This window comes from Heliangelus exortis, chromosome Z, assembly GCF_036169615.1.
Source record: "Heliangelus exortis chromosome Z, bHelExo1.hap1, whole genome shotgun sequence".
Taxonomy (NCBI): Eukaryota; Metazoa; Chordata; class Aves; order Apodiformes; family Trochilidae; genus Heliangelus; species Heliangelus exortis.
The window spans coordinates 20645433-20671401 of NC_092454.1; the positions used below are offsets into that span (position 1 = coordinate 20645433).

At 38.1% G+C, this 25969-nt stretch overlaps 1 protein-coding gene across 2 annotated transcripts in view; it reads left to right on the forward strand.

The window, feature by feature from the left end:
• ZSWIM6 (zinc finger SWIM-type containing 6) overlaps positions 1 to 25969 on the forward strand; it is a 124953-nt gene that overhangs the window by 41920 nt on the left and 57064 nt on the right. For both annotated transcript variants that reach the window (XM_071730619.1, XM_071730620.1), the window contains exon 2: positions 18639 to 18995. In XM_071730619.1, coding sequence (XP_071586720.1) covers positions 18639 to 18995 — 357 coding nt within the window. The remainder of the gene's footprint in view (positions 1 to 18638; positions 18996 to 25969) is intronic.

A 25969-nucleotide genomic window follows, 5' to 3' on the forward strand; every position in this document is an offset into this window, starting at 1 on the left:
CATAGTTTGGGAAGCATCCAACTGGAATGTACTGTACGTTGGCTAGGTACCTTAGTTATAGTACCCAATGGAAGACTTTCAAAGTGTTGTCACTACAGTGGCTTGAAAGAGCAAATAGACTATTATGTAGAAAACAAATAATGCTTATTAAACTTGCAGTTGATTCTATCTGATAGATCGTCCAAGTTTCTGTCAGACTGTATTTGCTTGCACAGAAACAGATGTTCTGATCTAAATCAGGATAAGTATTCCAAACCCAGTTATGCATATTTTCAACAACTGCTCAATACTGTGTTTCAAAGAATTTCTGGTTTCATGAAGGCTTAATTTTTCTTGTTATTTTCCTAGCCTTTTCTCCATACCATCCTCTATTTAAAAGATTCAAACTTGGTAGATTTGGATGGCTGTTGTATACCTGAAGAGCTGTTAAGGCAAGAATGAAGATAGTTTTTTTGCAGGAAATGAATGCTGAGTACTCTACTCTTCTTTTTATATTTTAAATCTGTTGAGTAGTTGCTTACCATGATTAAGATAGTCAGCTTTGTGGTTTTGCTTAGTAGTTCTTTTTAATTAGTATTGCTGTATTGAGTAGTGCTTATTTTGGGCTAGTCAGGCTGTAGAATGTCTTTAAAGTAATTATTTCTTCTCTTACTAAACCACTGTTTCATTACAGAAATAGATCCTAAAAATGTCTTCAGAAACACTTTGTTTCACTATAAAAATTAGTTCATTTAAAAGATGCCTGTCCAAATATGGTAAACAGTAAGATTGCAGGGGCAGCTAAATTAAAAACAAAATCCCCAAAACTCACCTGAAACAAAAATAATGCCTGTTGCTTTTCCAGTGTTCCTTTATTCAGAAGACAGACTGAAGAGAAAATACAAAGGTTACTTCTTTTAGTATCCTGGAGGACTATTTTTTTGTTTGTTTAACTTTTTCCAGAAATGAAGTATTATCCTGCTTTAAAAGGTGAGGGTTTTATCTGTCTTGTTTTTCATGGTCTAGAAGTTTGGGAATTTGCATTGCTCTTTCATGCAAAAAGCAAATACCACTTTTCAAAACAAAATGCATGGACTGTGACATACTTACTCTTAAAAAAAGAAAATGAGGGGTTTTTTCTTATCCGTTTTATCTCTGCCAGGAATACTTTAAAAGCCTAATATGTTTGCAAAATCAGAATTCAATAGCTCCAGTTTCAATTACATGAGGTTTATGTAGATTAATAAAAATAAAAACTTTATTAGCCTTTTCCAGAAGAGTCTTGGTTCTGCTTAATGATTTTGGTAGTCAGGTCATTTCTTTTCATGTAGACTGCTTTGTTAAGAATGCCTGTGCTGAAGGAAATATATTTTGTTTGTTTGCTCTAAATCTGGCGAAATTACTTCACTCGTCCTCTATATGCCTCAGAAGTTTCTAAAGTTGTGGCAATCTTTTCTCACTGGTAGGGTTGCCAGAGCCTTACCTTGAGAAGTATTGTTATTTTGTTTGATTGACTTTAAAAAGATGTAATACTTTGTATTGAAAATTTATGAAACTTTGTATATTCCCATAGCAAATAGAAAAAAATGTTTGTTGCTGCTTTATATGTTGTCTTAAGCCGATACAAAACTGAGAAGACTGACTGACAGTTTTCGTATTGCTGCTTGCATCGAAACTCTGCATATCTCCTGTGTATGTGTGTAAGGGGGGTGGGCATGATGTTGGTCTTTTACAGTTTCTTGCTGCTACTGCCTCCCTTCTTAGCAGTCCATAGTCTTATCAGCAGTGCATAGCAGGCAGCAAGTTCAGCCTACTGATTTCTCCAAGCTGTCAGAAAATGTGGTCATGCTCTGCTTTACAGGGCAGTGTACATTGTACATCAAGGCCGAGATCCAGTCCACTGGAGTCTTTGGTCCTTGGGAATGAGGCTTTCCTGCTGTGTACAGGAAGGAAAGCCTTTGAGCATCCATCCCTTTCATATCAAAACAGTGGGCTATTTGACTATCCGCATGCTCACAGCAGACAAGGGACTAGGTCATGGCTCTGCTTGGTCAACAAAAGCTGTCTCTGCCACTTCTTTCTCATTTGTAGGTCTTTTTGGAGCTTGGAACAAGAAGAACAGACCAGTTGAGATTTTTTTTTTTCTAGCAGTCTAAAGCAGCCTGTAGGGTTACTTAGGTGTTGTCATAGCCTCCAAACCTTACTAGCATCAAAGTTATCAGAAAAGTATTTTAGAGCATTTAGTTGAGATAAAGCATGTTTTAGTCTATTGGACTATTGGACTCCTTGCATTATGTTACATTCACCCTTCAGCAGAGAAAAGTATCACTTGCTTCAAAGCTGGCTTAAAGTATTGTTTTTCTGAGGATCATCACTTCAATAATGCAAAGTATATTCATTACATTTACTTGTACTTCTTCGGAAGTATGTTATTCAAGTCCAAATCTGAGCTGGGAACCATACACAGTGAGCTAGTGCTCACTGCCTTCTAGACTAGCTGGCAAATAATTTTGTGTCCCTGAATAGCCATGTTCATAGTCAGTTTCATGTGAGTTAGGTGTAGTGAGGATTGGTGACATTGTCTTAAGATCACATTCAGCAGAGGAGCATATTGAAACTTTTCCTGAAGGACATAAAGTATCTTACATGTACAACACTTTTATCTTGTTTCTCTCATTAAAAACTTTTATTTCTTTACTCTGGGCTAATCTGCTATTGTGACCAAAACAATTAACAGTATATATTATGGAATTTAATATTACTACTTTGGGCGTCCTCTTGTAGAAAGAATAAAATCTGTTGCAAAGGCTACAGTATTAATACAAGCATTCACATTTCAGTGGCAAGAGTAGCCTGGACTAGGTTTCCCACTACCTGTAGAAAAATGGTTCACTTTCCATTTTACCAAACCAAGATAGGTTTGATAGGAGCAAGACCCAGAAAGTAAAGAAGTCATATTAGTAGTTCCAGGCCAGGAGCTTGTCATGTTTGATTATCTTGCCCTGGGTCTCAGGCTGGTTTTTTCTGGTCTAGAATAGTTTGAGCTGCTCATCTGGGACTCTGTAACAAAGAACACCAGGGACAAGCCTAATAAAAAGTGCTATGTTCCTCAAAGGGGATAATGCTGCTTAAGCGTTCATAATATTTGAACAAACAGGCAATATAATTCTGCACATTATGCTGCTGCATTAAATATACATATTAGTAAGGTAACAGATGCTGTAGTTGTGGAATTGCCATGTAAAGTAGAAGTCTTTAGCAGCAGGGTGCTGCTCTATGTGAGACTCCTTCACATATAGTGAATAGCTAATTTCAGCTCTAGTTCATGAGACACTGGAGGGGATCAGAAAGGTATAGAGTGTTCCAGCAAACGAAACCAATAAGGTGTTCTGAGATGTGCTTTTAATGGAGCAGTATTTCTGAGCTCCTTGGGGCAAATTCAGAAGGAAGGATGCTCATCTGTTATGTTGTATTCAAACTGAGGATTTGTTGCCACAAACTGACAAGCAGCAAGTGAAGCAGGCATCTTGAGGTTAGGATGGTGATATGTTTTGGTGCCTCTTTGGAGGTGGTGGATATCTTGGTTTTTACTTTTATTGTGTGTATAACCAACAGATGAAACAAAAACAAGCGAAAGCACACTGTCACTGGAAAGGTGAGCATTGTTTTGTTTCATCCCTTCTTTGGAGCACATGAGGACACTTGTTTATCCAATTAATGAATGTCACAGGTTGGAAGAATCAGCTGGCAGCTGAACCTGGCACTCACATCTCATGAGCACTCTCTTGCAAGAATTGAGAACTATGAGTTTTCTTCATGAATAAGCAGAGGCCAGCAAGCTTTGCATGCTCTAGGTTCATTACTGTTACTCTTTTTTTAAAAGTATTTTAGAAGTAATCGGTCTGATGTGAGGGAGTGTAACTTCGATTCTTAAAAGTAGGCAACTCTATCATAGCAACCAGCTGTTTCCCCTCAAGTTGCACTGCTAAGAGAGAACAATAGAGATTTGTTGAGAATGGACGGGCATGTTGCAGCAGAACATTCTTTCTAGATACTTTAAATTTTGTCTGAACTGTTGAAGTTGTAAAGAAAATCAATCAATATTCTTATCTATGTAAGATGCTTGACTTCTGAAGTATTTCAGATTTTTGACACCTGGCATACTGACAGTATTGAAAGTTGAAGGCCTGGTTTTCAGTTTAGTTTTCATTGTAACAAAGGCTAGATGCAGAAATTCTTAATGTGAAGTGTAGAACTACTTCAACTACTAGCCAGTCTCTTGCTCTTAGTATCTTGGGCAGCAAGAAATGTAATTCATATGTAATCTCTCTATCTTGATATTTAAGTTCTCTGTGACAGCAGAACCTTAGGCAGGTAAGAATGTTATGATGTAATTAATTGTCTAGGATATTGCTGAATTTAATCTTAGTTTAATCTAAGACATGAAATGATCTTTAATCATTAGTACTAATATAAAAAAACAGATATTAGAGGTATGATTCCTGTTCAGCTTTTCTGCTAGCAAAGGGCACGCTCTACATCTGCATCTATTTCAGAGTTCATATAAGCACCTGGTTTTTCAATAACTTGGTATGGTTTTGCTTTTCTTCTCTGAAATATGTTGACATATCATTGACAGAAGTTGTTCTCTTATTGGAAAAGGTAGGCAGGAGACCTGCATTTAACGGAGATTTAATACCAGAATAGGATCAATAAATAAATTTGCAAACAGCCCTGAGTCACAAAATTAGTCAGCAGTGGACTTAGTTTTGTGGATCTGGCTTCTTGTTTGTCAGCAAGCCTAACTCTACTATTTAGTAGATAACCAAAGCTAACAAAACAAAGCATTAACAACAGTTCCACCAGTACACCATCTAGCAGCTTATCACAAATGTTAATAATCATAGTATATATAGGTTATCAGAAGCTGATGCTCAAAAATAAATAGCAAGAGAATGCAGGGATCTGGAACGGAGTATGTAACTTCATTATTGTGTGAGAGCAGCTTGTTACTTAGCTCACTTAAAGATAGACTCACCACCCTTTAGGCTTTTGTGTCTCCCCAGAGTGCCCTGTAAAAGCAAAATAAATGATGGTGGGTTTGTATTGTTTCCTTTTCCCCTGTCAAAGGTAATTGTAAGGTGTTCCTTGGCTTGACAGTGGAAGTTAGAAATGTTACATTTTCCCAGATGTGGTTTTTGTTCGGGTTCTCAGTCTAATACCTTAATGTACTGTTAAATGTGTTCTGAAGGCCAAACTACAGCATGCTCAGTTCTGGTTATTTCATTAATAAATATAAGTTGCCAATTAGAGTGCATTTAGCTGTATAATTTGTCTTCCTTCCTTAAAGATTGTTGATTAATTCTCCTGGAAGTTTTGCTTCCTTCATTGTGTAGTTTCATGTTTTCCTTCTTCCCCCTGCCTTTCCAAACTTCACGATCTCTGTCTTGTTGTATGAAAGTTCTTAATTTTGTGAATGTGAGGCATGAATTTAAAAAAAAGAGAGCTAATGTTGCATTATATTGTTCAAATCTATACATGTTAACACTACTAATGTACTACATACAACCTGACTAGCAGGGAGAATAACTTGCAGCTTGTTGAACTTTTGCTGTTATTATAATAGTTCCATGGGATTCCAGTCTGCATGTGGGGTTTTACTGTTGTTGGCCCTAGAGAGCTACAAAAAAGATGCCTCACAAAATGTTGGCTTCAGCCATGCAAGGGCGACTCACTTGTGATGTTAGTGGTTTTATAGACTTTCATCCTGAAACTCTTCCAACACTATAGTTTTAGTGGCTTTTTCTTTGCTGCTTTGTCAGGAAATACTACATTATACTTATTTTTGTGGAATCTCTTGTGATGCTATGGTGATCAGAGGAAGTTGCAGAAGACATCTATCTTGTCATATTTACTGTCCCAAAAGAACTGAGCCACTTTTTTTAAAAAAAAAAATTAAAACACTAAAAACGTTTTGTAAATGCTGAGGATTAAGTCATTCTCTTACTTCTTGGTGGTTTAAATTATATTTTTCATTTGGCACAAGTGTAGTGGCTTTTGTTGTTGTTTGTTTTGCTTGTTTCTTTTGTTTTTGTGGGGGGTTTGTCTAGGGTTTTTTTTGTTTGTTTGGGGTTTTTGGTTGTTTTTTTTCCTCACTTTTTGAACAACTGAAAACTACTTTGCAACTAGGTATGGAAATGGAAGTGTCAGTTTGCCCTTTTAGGCCAAGTATAACATTTCCTGATGGAAGGTCAGTAGAGTTTCCAATTTATATTGGCCTGCACTTTTGCATGGCTTAACTTGAGCTGTTTGTGTGCTATCTTAAATTACACAATCACGTAAATGTTTTACGTTGTCAAAATGACCTAAATACTTTTTACAGAAGGATGCTTGTGTTTTGGACATCCTGTGCTCTGTTTTCCCAAACTCTAAGTACAGTTGTGGAAATCCAGACACTCTCTCTTCTGGAAGTAGTCATTTTCTAGTCTTTTTCAAATCTCTTCCCAGGTTTATATCAGTGATTGCTGTTGTCTTCCTTTGTATGATTTTATCTGCTTTCCATTAAAAAAAATACAATTGAGAATCTAATCAAGTTCTTTTTGAAAGTATGAAAAAGCAATTTTTCCTGATGGTAAAGTAGTATTATGCAGAAAGTAATTTTTTAAGGTTTTTTCCTGATGGCTTTCACTCATTTTCCAATGAAGCTGAGTGCTGTTCCGAGGCCTGTGTTGGTTGAATTCAATTGTCTTTGAAAAGCCATGGAGGCAACTGCTGGTAATCATGCTTTACTAGTAAAAGTTGAGCAGTGTTGGAGCTTTACAGAAACAATGTACAAGTTAATTTGAAAATGAACGCTGAATTAAGACAAGTGAAAATTATACAAACTGTGTGACATAAGCGAAGGATATAGGTGACATTAGGACTGATATAGGCAGTGACTGGCTTCAGAGCAGCCCTGAGGAAAAGGACTTTGCAGTGCCGATGTATGAGAAGTTCAACATGAGCCACCAGCAGACACTTGCAGCCCAGAAAGCCAACCAGATCCTTGGCTGCATCAAGAGAAGTGTGGCAAGAAGGAAGTGATTCTCCCCCTCTACTCTGCTTGTGTGAGACCACACCTGGAGTACTGCATCCAGTTCTGGAGCCCTTATTACAAGAAAGACATGGACGTGCTGGAGCATGTCCAGAGAAGGGCTATGAGGATGATCAGAGCGCTGGAGTACCACTCCTATGAAGATAGACAGAGAGTTGGGGGTTATTCAGTCTGGAGAGGAGAAGGCTCCGAGGAGACCTTATTGTAGCTTCCCAGTATCTGAAGGGGGTCTACAAGAAAGCTGGCGATGGACTTCAGGTAATGATGGGACTAGGGGGAAGGGATTCAAACTAGAGGAGGGTAGATTTAGCTCAGACATTGGGAAGAAGCTGTTCACCATGAGGATGGTGAAATACAGGAACTGGTTGCCCAGAGAGTTGGTAGAAGCCCCATCCCTGGAAGTTTTTAAGGGCAGGCTGGACAGGGCTCTGTGGAAAGTGTCCCTGCCCATGGCAGGGGGGTTGGAACTAGATGATCTTATAGGTCCCTTCCAACCCTGAAAATTCTATGATTTTATCATATGTGGTGGCAGCAGCAGAAAAGTGGGAAAACAGCAGAGATGTGGATGGAAAATTTCAAAACAAAAATTGTTAGACTGTGTTCTCCTTCTCTTCCCCTCTCTTAAAAATGAGCATGTCTTGCTGGCAGTTATCTTCAGTATCAGATTCTTATTTCTGTTACTTCCTTTTGGTAGAGACAGATATTTCTTAATTGAAAGTAATCCTCCATCTGTAAATGTGTAATACACACATTTTCTCCTCTTAGCAATAAAAATGTAAATAGTAACTTAAAAAAACAAGCATAGAATCATATACTGGTCTGGATTGAGAGGGCCCCTAAATATCATCTACTTCAAGCCCCTTGCCAGGGGCAGGGACACCTCCCACTGGACCAGGTTGCTCAAAGTCCTGTCCAACCTGGCCCTGAACACTTCCAGGGATGGGGCATCCCCAGCTTCCATGGATGACCTGTACCAGTTTCTCACCACTCTCATAGTGAAGAATTTCTTCCTAATATCCAACTTAAATTTACCCTCTTCAAGTTTAAAGCCATTTCCCCTCACCCTATCACTACACACCCTGTGTAAAAAGGCCCTCTCCAGCTTTCCTGCAGGCCTTTGCAGGTGCTGGGAGGCTTCTATAAAGTCTCCTTCACTTCTCCAGGTAGAACAACCCTGACCCTCTAACCTTATTTTCTTAGGAGAGATGTTTCATCCTTCTGGCTGTCTTCGTGGCCCTCTTCTGAAGTCACTCCAGCAGCTCCATGTCCTTGTGTTAGAGGCTCCAGAACTGGACACAGTAACTCTAGGACCGGTCTCTCAAGAGTGGAGTAGAGGGGGAGAATCACATCCCTTACCTGCTGGACCTTCTTTTGAATGCAGCCCAGGATATGGCTGGCTTTCTGGGCTGCAGGCACACATTGTTGGCTTATGTTGAGCTTCCCATCCACTAGTACCCCCAAGTCTTCCTCAGGGCTGCTGTAAGTCTGCTCTCTGCTCAATCTGTATTTGTGCTTGGGATTGCCAACACCCATGTGTGGGACCTTGCACCTGGCCTTATTGAACTATGTGTTTCTCACAGGCTCTCCAAACCTGCCAAGATCCCTCTGGATGACCTCCCTGCCATCAGGCATGTTGACCACACTGCAAAGCTTGGTGCTGTCAGCAAACTTGATGGGGGTGCATTCAGTTCCCCTGTCCATGTTACTGATAAAGGCACCACTGGTCCCAGTACCAGCTCTTGATGAATTCTGCTTGTTTCTGGTCTCTATTTGGACATTGAGCTGTTGACTGCTACTCTTTAATGCAACCAGCCAATTCTTGTCTACCAAGAGGTCCATCCATTGAATCCACATCTTTTCAATTTAGAGACCAGGATGCCATGGAGGGCAGTGTCAAATGGTTTGCACAGGTAGGTTACATCATTTGCTCTCCTCATGTCCACTGGTTCTGTAACCACATTGTAAAAGGTCACCAAATTTCTCAGGCATGATTTACCTTAGGTGAAGCCATGTTGATTGCCACTAGTGACTTCCTCTTTTTCCGTGTGCTTTAGCAGAGCTTTCAGGAGGATCTGTTCCATGATCTTCCTGGGCACAGTTGAGTCAAGACTGACTGGCCTGTTACTATATCTGTTTTACAGTCAAGGCACCTTCTTAGTTGATTAAAATAACTGATGGTTTCTAAATATTTACTTTTGTGAATGTAGTATCAGCCTATTTATTATTGTATTGCATAAGGAATATTTTAATGAAAGTACTGTTTAATGTACTGAAGTAATGTTTAACCTGAGTTTGTTTGGTTTTGTTGCTCTTCCTCATTTGCGGTCGCTTTCTCATTTGTAGTTTTTATACATGAACTGTATCAAGCAAGCATGATTCTTACCTACAAATATGGTGCAAGAACTAATAGCAGTAAAAGCTGAAATGGCATTAGCTTGGGAGACAGAATACCCTGAGCTATAGGATGAATGTCTGCTGCCTGCTTTCTGCAGGAGGAATGCCCTATTCTGATCACCATAGCAGGGCGAATCCTTCTTTGAAACCTAGCAACTGTCTTTGCACTGATCCTGTGAAGCCTTGTGGTAATCAGTCCTTGGTTTTGAGCACGCTCATCGTGTGTCCAGGATGCAGATCCTTACAGACTGTCTGCACATCCTGCTGTCTCAATCTGTTCCCTTCACAAAAACCGAAGGACCTGTGAAGCTCACTGCCAGAGTGAAGGGTTTGTTTATAAAATTTAAATGTAGATTAGTAAACTGACTTAACCTCTTGTTTCCAGTATTGTTATAGTTGAACGTAAACTTGAGCCTGATGCTGGCCTACAGTTATATTCTATTACAATTCACCTATAAACATTTTAGTTTATATTTGCTGGAAGGTCTGGGTGGCACGTAAGTTAAAAGCTCAATTATTTTGGAATAGCTCCACTTCCAGCAACTTCCTTGGGTATTCATTACCCTTTTTTTCCTTAATCTTCATTTTGAATATACTTCCAGTTTCCCTTCAGCATCAGTGTAGTTTTGATGACTCCCACTTCATGCTTTTGCTTCAGTGACCTGCTGTGTGATGGATCTAGGCACTTTCCCTCTGGTGTCTTGTCAAGTCTCCATCAAAAGTTTGAGGCTTACTATATTCCATATGTCATAAATCATAAAATGTTTTTGTCCACATGCTGCAAAGCTTATGATTTCTTTTGGTCTCCAATTTTTTTTAAAATAGCTGTCACAAGATCTCTATGGGTTACATTATTAGAAAATCTCTTTTCTGCTGGTGTCTTACAATAAATTTTTTTTGCCCATCAGCCTCAGGGTTTACAAGCTCACATTGAGATTTCTTTTTTTATTTTATTTACTGGTGCTCTTAAGACATGTTGTAGTAAGAGAAAAGTCATTAAACTCATAGCATAGTGTAGTTTGTTTTACCCTGATGCCCTTCAAAAAATACCAAACAAAACCACAAAAAACAAAACCAAAAAAAACCAAGCCCACAAAGCAAACAAACAAAACCCAAAGCAACAACATGGAACAGAACAAAAAGGCTTTGATAGATAATATATACCTGAGAGATGGTGGCCTGTAGCCATGCATTGCTAACTTTCAGGAGTCAGTCAGCCTTCACACTTCTAGAGACTGCTTCAATTGAAGAGGCTTGTCTGCTTCTACTTTGTGAGCCATAAGCATTGCCTTAGCATCTTACATCACAGTTGGATCATCACTGTGCTAGAAGGCAAGTTCAATATTACTGCTGTCCAGGAGGCACTTTTTGACATGTTTCTTATTAGACCACAATTTCTCTACTTTCACTTTGCCCACAACTCACTGTTACAAACACATGAAATGGGATTGTATCCATATTTAGAGAGTTGGAGTGCAGGTCACTTGGATATTCCAGGGGGGTCATCTGAGGCTGTGAGCACTGTTTGTGGGAGCTACAGAGTTGTTCTCTAGTTTGCATGGATTCCTGCAGGGTGTATTGTAGATACAGCAGTGAAACCTTGAGGGACCCTTGAGGCCATTTTCATGGAGTGCATGTTTTGTTCAATGTTTCCACCTCCAGACAGCCTGAATTGCTGCAGTCTGCACCTGTCTTAAAATGGTCCAGATTGTAATGCCTTTTGGGGGCAAGAAGGCATTGTGATGTGTTATTTGTTGTTTGAAAAGCCTTTCCTTCACTTCAGGAAAGTGCAGTCTGGATGTATGTATCCCATCCACAGTCATCCATGACTTCTGGTTGGACCACAATGATCAGTGGTTGCATTTCAGCAGCAGAAGTGTGATCAAACTTGGCTTTAGGGGTTAGTGGATGCCTTTGTGTAATTAGTATAATTAGTTGAACAATTCTCAGACCTGAAGGCTTGGATTGCTGATGGAAGTAATGGAAGATTTTATTTTTTCAGTAAATGTAACTTGAATTCAGAGTATTGGGACAAATAAATTTTCCCACTCAAATCACTAGTGCTGTCACTGTGTCAAGGTTTAACACTGGCCCGGCGATTAAACCGGGTGACAGATGCTCTCTATTAATTTCTCTCTCCTCCTTGATAAGAAAGGAGAGAGAATAAGGGAGAGAGACTTATGGGTTGGAGGCTAAACCAATCAACTTTAATGAAACAATAATGGTAAATAGGGAAAAAGAAAAGAAAAATGCTATATATATATATATATACACAAATATACAGGAGAATGAATATCAAAGTCCTTCCCCCTTTTCCCCCAACAGTTCTCACGCAAGCCGGGTGAAGGCAGGCAGGCAAGCAACTGGGCAGCAGGCAGGGCAGCAGGCGGGCAAACGGACTGGATGGGATCCTTCCCAGATGCTGGGTGAAGGCAGGCAGGCAGGCAACCGGGCAGCAGGCAGGGCAGCAGGCAGGGCAGCAGGGGAGGCAACCAGGCAGGGCAGCAAGCAGGGCCACAAGCAGCCAGCCAGGGAGGCAGCCAGGAGCTTCTGCTGGTCTTTTATAGTGCCACAGGTGAGACCAATTGGCTGTTAAGGGGGGTGGTACCCAGCACTTCTGCTGATGATCTCAGGTGAGGCCGATCAGCTGGTAAGGGTGTGGCTCGGTCCTCGAGATCCCCCAACTCCATACCGAGGATGACGCACATGGGATGGAATACTCCATTTGAGAAACTTGCTGTCAACCCCAGCAAGTTCAACCATCGACAAGAAACTCAGAAAAATCACCTTTATCCTGGCCCAAACCAGGACACACTGTTACACCATGGACATGCACTGGCAGTAGTGAACTTTGAAGGTGTTAGTGTGGAGTGTGTGCATGAAGTAACTTAATGCTACTTCAGTAACTTAATGCTACTTCTGCTCTCTCTCTTGCTTACAGAAGTCCCAGAATACCAAATCCTGACTACTGTCTTTATAAAAGGGAGTGTGGAATCTGAGTGGCTGTTTGTGATGGGTCCTCTGTTAGTGTTTGGGCACAGTGTAATGCCAATTTTATTCTAGTGGCAATGCTCTAAAAACATAAGCTCTTCTATACCCTGTCTGTTTTTTACATACAATAGACATCTGCTGCTCTTGTTGATTAATTTTATTTTTTCTACTTCTTTTTCTTGTGTTCTATGGTAGTCATAGTACCTTAAACATGCTGGAACATTTTAATTCAGTGTTTTCTCTGGTTTATAAACAGCCTGGTAACGTTAGCTGAGTGGTGGCACGCAAAGTTTTGACTTCATAATAATTTCAAAATGTGCTGTCATTTTGGTTCTAGAGGTTCCAAAGTTCAGGCAAAATCAAATGTAGGATACTGTTTTGCCATCTCAAAGGAAAACCACTTCTTAAAAGGCAAAATCTGAATGAGGTAAACATGGTTTAGACTTTTGCTTATCTTAGGAAAAAATACACAACCATTGATCTACGTAATGAAAAAACAGCTAATGAGCACACTTGGAAACTACTTTACATAAGCATTTCTTGTTGTTTGGTAGGCAAGGTGAAGCAGAGGTATTTTGCACTTTACACAGTGCTTATGTGTTTGCCAAGTAATATAGCATTCTGCATAAGTCTTAGCTGATAGGCCTGCAAGCTAATTTAAAGGACTGTTAAAGGGTATGATTCTTATTCCTGAGGGCAGGTGATGTAGGGGGAGGTCACCTGCATGGTATTAGATACTGAAGACTTGCCAGCTCCCAGGACAAGCTCTTCATTTTTTGTTTTGTTTTTTGGTTGGGGTTTGTTTGGCTGGTTGGTTTGTTTTGGGTTTTTTGGTGGTTTTTTGTTCTTTTTTTTTTTACCCCTCTAAGTAACCTCATCTGCTGGTCTCAGAATTCTTCTGTGAGTGTAAAACAACTTCGGTTTTCCTAATTGGGCGTATATATATATATGGTTGTTGTTGGCCAAAAAGGCCTGGCTTGTATCAGGAATAGTGTGACCAGCAGGAGAAGGGAAGTGATTGTACCCCTGTACTTGGCACTGGTGAGGCTGAACCTCGAGTGCTGTGTTCAGTTCTGGGCCTCTCAGTACAAGAAAGACATTGAGCTGGAGTGGGTTCATAGAAGGGCAACCAAGCTGATGAAGAGATCTGGACGGCAAGCCCTATGAGGAAAGGTTGAGGTAACTGACAATGTTTACTTTAGAGAAGAGGAGGCTGAGAGAAGAACTTATTACTCTCTACAGCTACCTGAAAGGAGGTTCTGGGAGGTGGGTGCTGGCCTCTTCTCTTGAGGGAGTAATGACAGGACTAGAGGAAATAAATGGCCTGAAGTTTCATCACGGGGAGGAAGAAATTCTTTACTGAGAATAGTCAGGAGTTGGAACAGATTGCCCAGGGAGGTGGTGGAATCACCATCCCTGTTAAGTATTTAAAAACCATGTAGGTGAGGCACTTAGGAAATGCTCTAGTGGGCATGGTGATACAGATATTAATAAATGTATTTTTTGTTTGTTTCATGGGATGGGGAGGTGGTGGTGGGGAATGTTGCCATTTGAATGAGGTGATCGTGGAGACCTTTTCCAACCATTACAATTCTGTGATTGTGTCATTCTTGTAAAATATATGAAAAAGGGGCCAGTGGGCCAATTTTAAGGAACACATCCATTTTCCAAATATTTCCTAGTTTTAGGATAATGTGTGTGTAGTGGACAAGACAGGTGTGGTGTTCTCAAAAGGTACACATCAGAAAGTTGTCCAAAAGCACCGTTTTTTAAGCTTTAGGGTATTTATGTAATGCAGTTCCGACATTTTTGTTTTCTGTAAAGGATAAACAATGCCCAATGGTGATGTATGGTTGCAGTTCAATTAATGCTTTATTTTTTAAAACCACTGGAATTCTTCATAGCACAGATATATTTTTAAATGAAGGTTTTAATTTTTTAAAATGTTTTGTTAAATTAGTGGTTTTGGATGTCTGTAATAATAGCCTTCTATGTTTTAAGCTGACTATGTGTTTCTTTTGATGGTGTGTTACTAGTATTTTTGACTAGAGAGATTAAAAGTTTATTGAGAAATTACTACTTTTTCAGATAAGTTCACTCCATAATATCTTGCTGTATTGCTGACTGAATAACAAATGAATATGGCTTCCCTTGAATGAGAGGTTTTTTCTTTAATTTCCTTTAAAACCAGTGGTCTGAAATTTTAGATTGAATTATTATTTTACTCTTGTTTTATTTCCATGAACCACATAACCATAAAATCTCAGTGTAATTCTTCACCTATCCCTCCCCACCCAGTTCCCAACTTTTTACATGGCTACTTCTTCTGACGGGTTTTGTTCATTTTGATCTGTGTATTTTAAAAATGTATTTTTGGACTTGGGTATATTGAGAATGATGCTTTGTAACACCAAATGACAGTAGAAAGAAATTAAGCTAGTGAGATGGTATTGATGATGTTCATTTAGCACAATAACTTTGCTGCTGATCCCATTGACTTAGTGGAACTCACTATTATAAAATTTCTTTTTGACTTGAGTAAGTAAAAGCTGACCTGCTGCTGCTTCTCTGCATACCACTGTCATTTTTCCTGTTTAGTGCATTACACTTTGTTTCTTTTGTTTTACCTGAAGTATTCATTTTTTAATTACAAGCATATATGCTTATACAGGAAAATACCACATTAAAATACTGTTATTTTGCATATATCAGACAGCTTTACAGTCCCTGAATTATTTCAGTTAATTGGTCGGACACTACCAAACAGGTTTTGACAAATCCTACTTCATAAAATTCAGTGACTTCTGGATGCTTCCCTCCTGATGGAATTTTGGCACCATTGTTTTCCAAATGTACAGCAGCTGAAAACAGTTCAATAATTTTTAGTGGTATACTTGAGGTGAGTGTTTAACAGAAGCAAAATCTGTCAGTAAAAAAGCTTCATTAAATATATAGTCTTGATGCTCCATCTGTGTTTCTAAATGCACTTTTGCAAAGGCTCGGCGCATTGGAGAGCTCAGCAGAGATTGAATGAATGGTCATGTGCTCGTTTGAAAAACCGCAGCAGCTGAAGGGAAAAGGTGAAACATGCCTGCTCTGTTAATAGAGAAAAACTTAGTTTAGAAGTGAAATGTTGGTGTTCTTGGGTGGGGTTATTTTAGGAAATAAATATTTCCAGCAACGGTTTTATAACCGGGTAAAAGAGGGATTTTTTTTTTTTCTCCTTTGAAGAGAACTACCTGTTTTGAGTGAGGGCTTGCAGCTTTTAGCTGAAGATACTTTTCTCCTCCTTTGCATCTGTTAGTGAAATGTCATTCTCTTCTAGTCTCTCTGCTGTCTTCCAGGAGCTTACAACATCTCTCATCTCAGCAGGCTATATATAAGTGCTGGTGAAAACTTCTAGTAAAGCGCAGTGTGCTTTAATTCTAATTTTTTAAATTCTAATTTAATTTGATTTAATTCTAATTTAATTTAATTCCAACTTTTAAAATTTCTTTAATTCTGATTTTTTCCTGCTATGAAGTTTTCATACTTTATTTTGAGTGTATCAAATTATTAAGTTAAATATCAAAACTATGTCTGCAGGAAGGGAACAGGCCTCCCTGCTGAGTACTCTGCAGTGTTGAAGCAGAGGAGAAGGGTCATTTAATGTTTGGTAGGCTAATTTATGAAATCCCTGCCAGGGCTTCTGACCTGAAATTTCCTGAATTCTTTTTTCTGCTATGTTGAAGCCTTTTTAAGGTCATATTTACTAACAACAGTTTCTTTCTTTGAAACATAAACAGAAGAAGAGGAGGAAAATAATGTTTCATAATTACTAGGCATAGTCCATCACTGCGGCATAGTTACTACAAACATTCTTAGTTTTAGCCTGCAAGGGCAGCTGTTGTTTTTGTTTAAACCTGCTGTAATTTGAGAAGGGTAGGTTAGGTAACTTGACTGTATTAGTGCTGTCATTGTTTAGACCAGGATCTGTGTTTATAAATGTTGGTGCTCCTAACCTGAATTCTTAAAAAAAATCTCAGTGGAGAGGGATCCATGAGCTGTTAATTTCTGAACAGTGTAGGGCTTTAAAGGCAATCCTTCTGTTAACTCTAGATTTGTGGAGACATTCCTCTTTCCTGCAAGATTTTAACTTTTTTGAATGCTTCAGTTATATACTGACAAATTAAAAGCAATAATATTGTTGGAATAGCTGTTTCAATTTTTACAGAAAAGGGTTTGGTAGAAAACCTTTCATTGTGCCTTTCTCTGTTGGAATTGGTAGCAGCTAGGGTGCTTAGTGGGAGTAGAGAAGGAGGGGGATCAGGCCCTTTCAGTGTTCAAGTGTTACGCTTTTCCTCAGGTCATAGATGAGACAGTTTTATGTATGCTTCATAGGAAAGTGATACTAAAAATTAAAGTCTTCCATACAGTTTCTGTGGGGCATCACCAGTCCAACTTTCACTTGCTAGGAATTAGCCTGAAATAAATGGAACTGGCTAAGTTTTAACAAAGCCCTTCTTTTCTTGAGAGGAAGCACTTCTAGGAACATGAGGTGACTACTTGAAAAACAGGGAAGGGTAGAGGGAGGAGCTCATGGTGCAAGAGACAGTTCCACTTCTCTTTGTGCAAGTGTTGAGTGGGCACTCAAGACCTATTCCTGGGCTTCTTTGTCCATCCCATTTTCCTCTGTTTGCACATTGCAGCTTACTGCCTCTTCACCCTCAGCTTGTAACTACTTTAGCTGATAAATATCCTCCTTCAAAGTCGAGGTTAGTGTGTGTACATGACCTCCTTCAGGGTGCAGTATCAAACTACTGTAGTCGAATGTACTCCAAATAGTGAATGCTGGTTGCACAATCTGCTCTTAAATATACAGTGTAAACAAATGGAAAAAATAATTAGATATTTTCCTCTATTTCCTGTAACTCAAAGAGCTTTTTGAAAACAGTTGGAGATAAACCATTTTTTAATAGAGTTATGTCTTAAATTCTCTTTTTTTTCCACTTAATTTTAATGTGATACTTATTCTTACAATATACTTTTCTGGTATTTCCATAATACAAAATCAGTTCTGGACTGATGTGGTTTTCTCGCATTTCCATTATAAGTAATTAATGTAATTAATGTATAATACCTTACTTGTAGTCTCCACCCCAAATTTTATATGCACTATTGGTTTAAGTTTAATACTAGAACGTCATATGAAATTTTTGTTGTCCTGCATCTATGCCTTTGACTTAATACTTGAGCCAAAATCAGTATCACACTTATGTAAAACCCAAAAGAAGCCCCCAAATTTTGCTGGTCAGTGAGAAAATACTGAGGGCCAAACCTGGATCTCCCACCAAAGTTGGACTTAGGCCTGACCTGCAGAGTTTTAGATGGTGGTTAAACAGACTTCTGTGTTCATCTTGTGGCATCTTTGCTGAAAATTATCTTTCAAATGTATACTTGCAAACAGGTATACTGTTCCTTCTTACAATACAGGAAAAAGATCTTTCTTTTGCCTTGTACTATATTATGCTAATTGGAAAACAAGACCACAGTGCAGACCTCTGAAACAGTACACATGTATCTCATTCCGTTTTAAAAATACAATTGTCTCTGTATTGGTAACTTCAGCCTTTCCTGCCTTAAGAGCTGTAAAAACGTAGCCGTCTTACTGGGTTGCCATGTGAAGGTGAGCTTTAACCTGGGCATAGTGGTGGGAGAGGTAAAAGACAGATAAAGTGGCCTTTGTCAGTGAGTCAGTGGCAGAATTTGAGACTGCACTACTCCACTAAAGCGCACTATTTCCCTCAATTCTTAAGAGAATTATTAAATTGGCTAGTAGGTGCTGCAGCCTCCCTGGTGGAGGGTTTGGAAAATTGCTGCCAACTTGCTGAGGTACTGAGAGTTTCGAGTACGTCTTAATCAGATGCAGCTCTGCTTCTAAAGCTATCATTTTCCAAATAAATTTTTCTTGCTATCAAACTTATGTGAATTTTGCAATGTAACAGCAAGGAGGACTCCTTTTGATTTTTCTAAGAGATGAAATGGGTATGTTCAAATAAAGAGTCAATCACATTTGTAATTAAAGCAAGTTCTTTAAGGTATATCTCAGAAACAGTTGGTCGCTCTTATTAATGGAAGGTGCTTAATAATGAGGTGTGGTATTTTATTTATGGTTTTAAGTTCTCCTTTTTTTCCTTCACAGGTTTCCACTTGAGTGGCACAGTGACAGAGCCTGCAATGCAATCGGAGCCAGAAACTGTTTGCAATGTAGCTATCAGCTTTGATCGTTGCAAGATTACCTCAGTGACCTGTAGCTGTGGAAACAAGGACATATTTTATTGTGCCCATGTTGTGGCACTCTCTTTATACCGGATCCGCAAGCCAGATCAGGTCAAACTGCATCTTCCCATTTCAGAGACACTCTTTCAAATGAACAGAGACCAATTACAAAAATTTGTACAGTATTTGATCACAGTGCACCACACAGAAGTTTTGCCAACTGCTCAAAAATTAGCAGATGAAATTCTTTCTCAGAACTCAGAAATCAATCAAGTCCATGGTGAGTTTGATACTTATTCTTAATTTTATTTCATTCCCCCTTTGGTTGTGGCATTTTTGTGGCATTCAGGATTGCAATCTGCTGGGGTCTCTTCCAGCCTGAATTATTCTGTGATTCCCTGGTGTTTACTAAAAGAGGATTCTGTTGCTAACCCTTTGCTTTAAGATGTTTAAAAAGCAATACTTTTTGGAAAATTGACAAGAAGTCAAACAGTGAGCTTGATGTCTCCAGCACTGTTAAGATGTGGCCAGATCTGCTTCATACTTGTATTTTCCAGCCATGAAGAACTGAGTCGTAGTGTTCTTTGTATGGGCATGTTGCTTGAATGAACTATCTTGGCAATTAATCTACGGCATCTTTTTGTTGTTTTGTTGGCTTTTAACTAACCTTGGGACATTTTGATTGTGTGGTTTTGTTTTAGTGGCAAAGCATAAAAGCAAGTAGATACAACTTTTTTCAGTCATTAACTATACTTTCAATGCACTTAGGTATTTGTTTTCTGTATGAAGGCAGGAAACACGTAATGCCTGTATTTCAATGTCTTTTTCATGTTAGTGCTGCAGCAGTCTACACAGTCTGCAAAGGTCTTGACCCTTCCTGCTCTTTCTGCTGTATATGGTTTTAATGGCTGTGTTTCATGAAATGAACATCTTATGTTTGTTAAAGCGTGCTGGGTCTGACTTGAGGCTTCTGAGGTGGCACTTCTATGGACCCTGATGAACTGAAATTGTGTAATTGTGGGTTTGAGGTGACTCAGCTAGTATTAGAGTCCTGTGTTCCTGTAAGCTCAGCTGATAGAGGTGACCTGTAAGCACAAGGGCAGCTTAGAGGGGGAGAGTAAGTTGTACGAAAACATGAGTCTTGTTTGTTCATTGACAGGAACAGTTTTTGTATGTTAGATTTATTTAAAAGGTATAACCACTATTCCAAAGAATCTGCAATAACAGATGCAACCAAGCTTCTTAATGCTAGAGAAAGATGTTTGTTTGATACAGTGTGGACAGAAAAGGAGAGTTTTAGTGAACTCATCCATAGCCTAGACCCTCTCCTTAGGGTCTGGTGACCCTGGCAGACAGAGGCAAGAGGTGCTGCAAGAAGGTGAATTTCAGGACCACTACTCTTTTTTGGCTTTCCAGCCTATGTGTGTTTGGCCAGAGGCAAGGTGGCTGTTATAGAACATAATGAGAAGGTGATGGACAGAGCTGCCTGGTGACAGTAGAAAGAAAAACTAAAGCAGTTTTGCCAGTGGTAGGCAAAAGACATAAGCTCTTGAATGCTATCTATTCCTCCATAAGAATGGTCTTGATCCTTGAAAAGCCCTGACCACATTGCTTTTGTTTACTTGCATGTGAACTTGCATTTCTGCATGGTTTACTGGCATGTGAGCTGGAGACAGAATGACTCTACAGTACTTTCTTTCACAAAAGGTGAATTTTATAATTGCCCATTTCCTCAAAATTCTGTTTTATGCAGCATTCAGTGTCTGGCTTTGCCTACCTGTCTTGTGAAGGGAAGCTTCTGGTGGAACTAGCAAAGTGACTTAGACTGATGACAGAAGTTTTGAAATGACAAATCCCTTTAAGTTTTTCAGTGGATACAAATGATGCAATATACTTCTCTGCTTCATGACTGAGCCTCACTGCAGGAAAAATAAGGGGATGCTATTAGAAGCACAGAAATGTGTGGTCTTTACTAACTTCATCAAGAAAGCAAAGTATTTTACTGTGTATCCTCTTCTGTATTTGCTGTGCTAATGTCCGCTTGGTGGTGATTTTATTACAAGAGGCCTTTGCGTGTTTGTAAAGCACGAAAGCTCCTCTTAATTTGAGAAGATTATTTGTGTTCTGATTTTCTCATATGACACTGTTACAGCTTTACATGTTCCTGATGGTTTCAAGGCTGGAGATTTGTGGGTATCATCTGTACAGAAGACAGCAGTAGCTACTATGACTGACGCCCTGGCATATATGCTGTTTAGCTGTTGGCTTCACATTAGATTTTACTTTAGGGATGCTGACTCATGTACCTAGACAAAGATTTGCATAATGCTTAGCTGAGGCCTCTTTCCTCCCTGCTAATTTTTGTGCTGCTGCTGCAGAGAAAGCTGGCAGGTGTATAAGACTAGGTGGAGAACAGTCAGGATGAGGGCTTATCAGCCAGGTTTGGCATCTTGCATCTGTATTTCATACCTAAGAAAACTTTAAAAATTGGTTGGAAGGTAAAACTATGTTCCTGAGAATTTGAGTGGAAATAAGAATGTAACTAATGGCAGGGGGCATGGCGGTGGGGTAGTGGGGAGGAGAAGGAGTTGTTGAGGTTGAAGGTCAATGTGCATATTATCATATTATTAACATTGATGTTGTGTGCATAGAGAGACAGTGTACCAAACCAACTTCACCTTTGCCTTTGAAGCTGTACTATTTTTTTCCTGAGTGTTCTAGTGCTGCTGTTACAATACCTGCTCTTAAAACAAACAAATAAAAAGCAACAACAACAATTAAAAAAACAACCAAACCAAACCAATTACATGGATTTCTCCAGACTTTCTCCCCTTCTCTGATTGTCTGGCTCACAATATGAGTCACTCACCAGTGGATGCAGTTGAAATCAAATTTGAGAGGACCTTGAAGAAAGAAGTTTTAATTGCACTTGTCCTGTCAGAAGCAGAGTAGTATAAAAGGTTGATAGCTGGCAAATAAAACGGGGAAAAAAAAGATCTTTTTAGAAAATGTTCCTCAGATTTGTTGGGTGTTTTTGAAATTTTCTCAGCAACTCAATGTAGTCTGTTCAGTATTCATAATTTCTTTTGTTAGCACTGGCTGATTCACAGCAGTAGTGTTTTTCTTTAGGCTGTGCACTGCTGAACAGATGTTATATTCCACCCCAGAGTTTTTAAATTAAGAACAGGATGTAATGACTTATATCTAAACTTTGAATAATTTCAGTAATCATAGGCATAATAGTATTTTCAAATCATTAATTTTATGAACTTTTATGTTGTTATTGGTTAGAGTAATTCTGAGAACACTAAGCTTATAAAATCAATTAGTATTATGTTTTGAAACAGCATACAGCAATATTGGTTTCTATTTGGGACCATACAGTCTCTGCACAGTACTAAGGAAGTCATGCTTTCTATTTGTAAACATTTTTCCAAATATTCTTTATGCTGCTGTAGAATACATTTAATAAGATTTAAGTGGTCTACTATTCATTTGTATGCTTAAGTTAATAAGATTTTTATAAAATGAAGTTCAGAAAGTCTCAGTACATGTAGGAGTAGTAATTTGGTATGGTTTAATTTGAAGACAACTCTTATGTCACTTCAGAAATAAGGATTAGGGAAGCACTCTGCCTTAAAGGCTTGTGGGGTTTTTTTGGTGTGGTTTTTTTATTGTTGTTGTTTTTTGTTTCGTTTTGTTTTTTTAAAAAAACACATTTTCACTGTTGATCTGCACCTGAGTAGATTTCAGTGTAAGCAGTTCTTAGCTTTTGCTTCTATTGACCATTGGGGTTAAGTTGTACATGTACAATGCCAGTTCTTTAATATGGTTGCTCATTTTAAAAGAAGTTGCTCTTAAAAATGGCTATGTAAATGTTTATTTAAAAAAAATACCTCTACTTAGAATTAGGCATTTAATATATTAACATGTAACCTGTTTTAACTATATGTATAAAAGGCTGTTACATGTTTTCAAATTTTGTTACAAACAGTTGTATCCAATATTCCTACTTTGACTCCTAGGGGATGGTAATTTACTGATTACAGTAAAAGAATATGAGTAAATATGTATGCCCGTATCTATACACTGAGTATACTTGATTGTATTTAACTGTAAGTACATGATGTAAAACCTATTTCAAGAGCAAGTCATGACAGAAATTTAAAAAGCCAGAGGTTGAAAGGAGAGAGATTAATATCTTAGTCACAGTTTAATTATGGGTTTCGGTATTTAGTATAATTATACAGTGCTTTTCACTTTCATAGTTCAAATGGGAACTAATTTGTTGTCATGACACCCTCTAAAGCATTTAAGTAATACTTATCCCCAGTTTACAAGGGAGGAAAAAGATTTGGTCTTGGTACCAAGCTATGTGCAGCGATTAAATTCAGGGCTGCCCATGTTCCTCTCAGCAGCCAAACTGTCCATCTGCTGAAACCTTGTGTTTCCCATTCAGGGCTCCTGCAGCTTGAGCAAGGTTAGCCACCATCTTTGAGATGATCCTTCAACTCTGCCTGATGTTGAGCTTGATGTGTAGATATCCTATCTGTTTCTCAGGAATGATGTGTGAGTGGGAGAGGAACCAGGCTAGATCAGTCAGCATCCACAAGGTATATTTAGGCATATCCTGGGAGGAGAGGCCTTGGTGGGGGCAGCGCTGGTGGCCCTGGGGCACCAGGTGCCCTTGTTCCTGTAAAGGAGCGCTGTTGTTAAAGATTCTGTGGTAAATGAGTTGAAATTTAACCTTCTAGCACAAGCTGACTGAGCTTTTGATAAAATGTAAACAGTTACAGGAAGAGTTTTGTTTTCTTCCCTAGAGAGGGAAGCTTAGCTGAGGAATCCTGAGCTATTTTAAATTCAATTTGAAAGTAGATGTACCAGGATTATTTGAGGATAAACTTTCATTAAAATGAGTGAAAAAAAACCTGTATTTTGTATGCTGGTGTTTATATATAGTTCTTTTACGCAGTTTTTTACCTGGTTTTAGATCTATGAAATATTTAAACTGTTAGCAAGGTGATACTGCAAACCTGAGTTTGTGCAACAGCTGCACTGCTTGTTCTCATGTGGCTTGATTTCCCTATTTATCTTGTTCTTTGCAGCTGAAGATTTCAGTTATGAGTTTTGTGTAGCTGACTGAAAACTAACATACTACAGATGGAAGTACTCACAGAAAAGGAGGTTTTTCATTCCTTGGGTTTTGTGCTGTCTTGGGCTTGATTCCTGTCCTCTGGGATACTGCTATGGTTCCTGTGGAAAGCAGGAGAGTTCATTCAAATTTTCAAAGACAATTTCTTATGGATATAAATGTGTGTGTATATTTATACATATATATGCACACAGCAGTGCAGTGTAATTCCCTGTTACTGCTTAAAAGATTCACCTATGTATGAGTTAAAATTGTGAAATGAAGGCTTGAATCAGTAGAATTGCTGTTTAATTCCAGAATGTCTCGAGTCTTGCAGATATTTTTGCTTTTCAGGTTCTCAGAATTTCTTTGAAAAAGCAAGTTTTTACAAATCAGACTATGTAGTTTTCCTGCCCTGCCAGTATCTTTGTACAGGGGTAACATGGACTTGGATATAAAAGTGATAGATTGTTTAACATAATTGAATTTCCAACATCTTCTCAAAACCTAAAGGGGATAGAGATGGCACAGTTGTGATAATGCCAAAATCGGTATGTCAAATTAACTTGAGTCTTGGGCATGCTTAAAATATGGTTGTATTTGGATGAAGAACAGGCCCAAGAACAGGTTAATGTCTTCCGTTTCCTGTGTGGATTGTGATACACTACCTTGAGTTTTTTCCCTGACAGTCTAGACAAGTGCTTTGCAGCCTGTTCTGTTTGGATCCCTTTTAAAAAGCATCCAGTAGAGTTGCAGACTTCAGAAAAATGTAGGTTGCTAGATGATATAAGAACTTTGTTTTAGTTCAATTTGTCAGTTTTTAGAAGAGGGCAGTGGTGGCAAACCACTCATATCAACAGCAAAGTTGAGTTAGAGCAGCCTGTGGCCAAAACGCTGCTTAATGTAAATGTCATAATTTCAGTTCACACCAGGCAAAATCAGGTAGAGCTGCTCTGAATTTGAATTGACTGTGTTGATGACACTGCTTATGTTAGAAAAAAACAAAACTAAACCTAATTTGGAATCACCATTCTTAAACAAGTGTAACTCTTATATAATAAAATAATTATATATATATACATAAAATCAAATATATATATGTAATATATATTATGTATTACATATAATATTTTATATATAATACATTAAATATAATATAACATACATTAAATAAATTAAATATAATATAACATACATTAAATATTATATATAATTTATATAACGTATATAATACATAGTACATTAATATATTTAATATTTAATATATAAATATAATAAATATAATACATAATATATTAATTTATGAAATTTTAATATATTGATATTTAATATAGTACATATTAAATATTATATATAATATATTATATGTATTTGATTATATATATTATCTACTATATAAACTATATATGTCAAATGTATATAATATATAATATAATAAAAATATTATATATAATATAATATCAGATATTATGTATATTATATAATTATATATATCAAATATATATAATATATATAATAAAATAATCATATATAATATGATATCATATTAGATATGATATTATATAACCAAATCATTGATGGAAATGCCTTTAGTCCTTTAAGGCTTTGGATTTGTTTGGGGAATTTTTAAGCTTTGTTTAGTTTTGCAGAGCCATCACAGCTCAGAAGCACTGAGGTAGTGATTTTTCTCATATTCATCAATAGCAACACTCACAAGCTGTCAGTTAAACCTGACCAAGATTGTTGAAGATACACGAATTACACAGGTGTTTTGGGGAGACTGGAGTTATCACAGTTACAGAAATACTGTCCGAAGTCTCATTTTTCTTGTTGGGAAATAGCATTTGGGAAAAGCTGCTGAGATGAGAGTAAAAAAGCCTCACCTGAATTTTAATGTTTTGTTATAAAATACTGTTGATTGAAGTAATTTTTATAGGCTGTAGTTTCCAAGTGCTTAGGACTACTGAGGAGAAATTTAAGTGTATTTTAATGAATGTTCAGGTTAAAGCCAAGAGACCCAAAACTGGGAAAAGCACAAATCCAAAAAACTTTGCAGTAGTCCTCTCCTCTGAATCTGTTAACCTCTCCTGTTTATATAGAACATAATTATTTCTTCTCTTGCT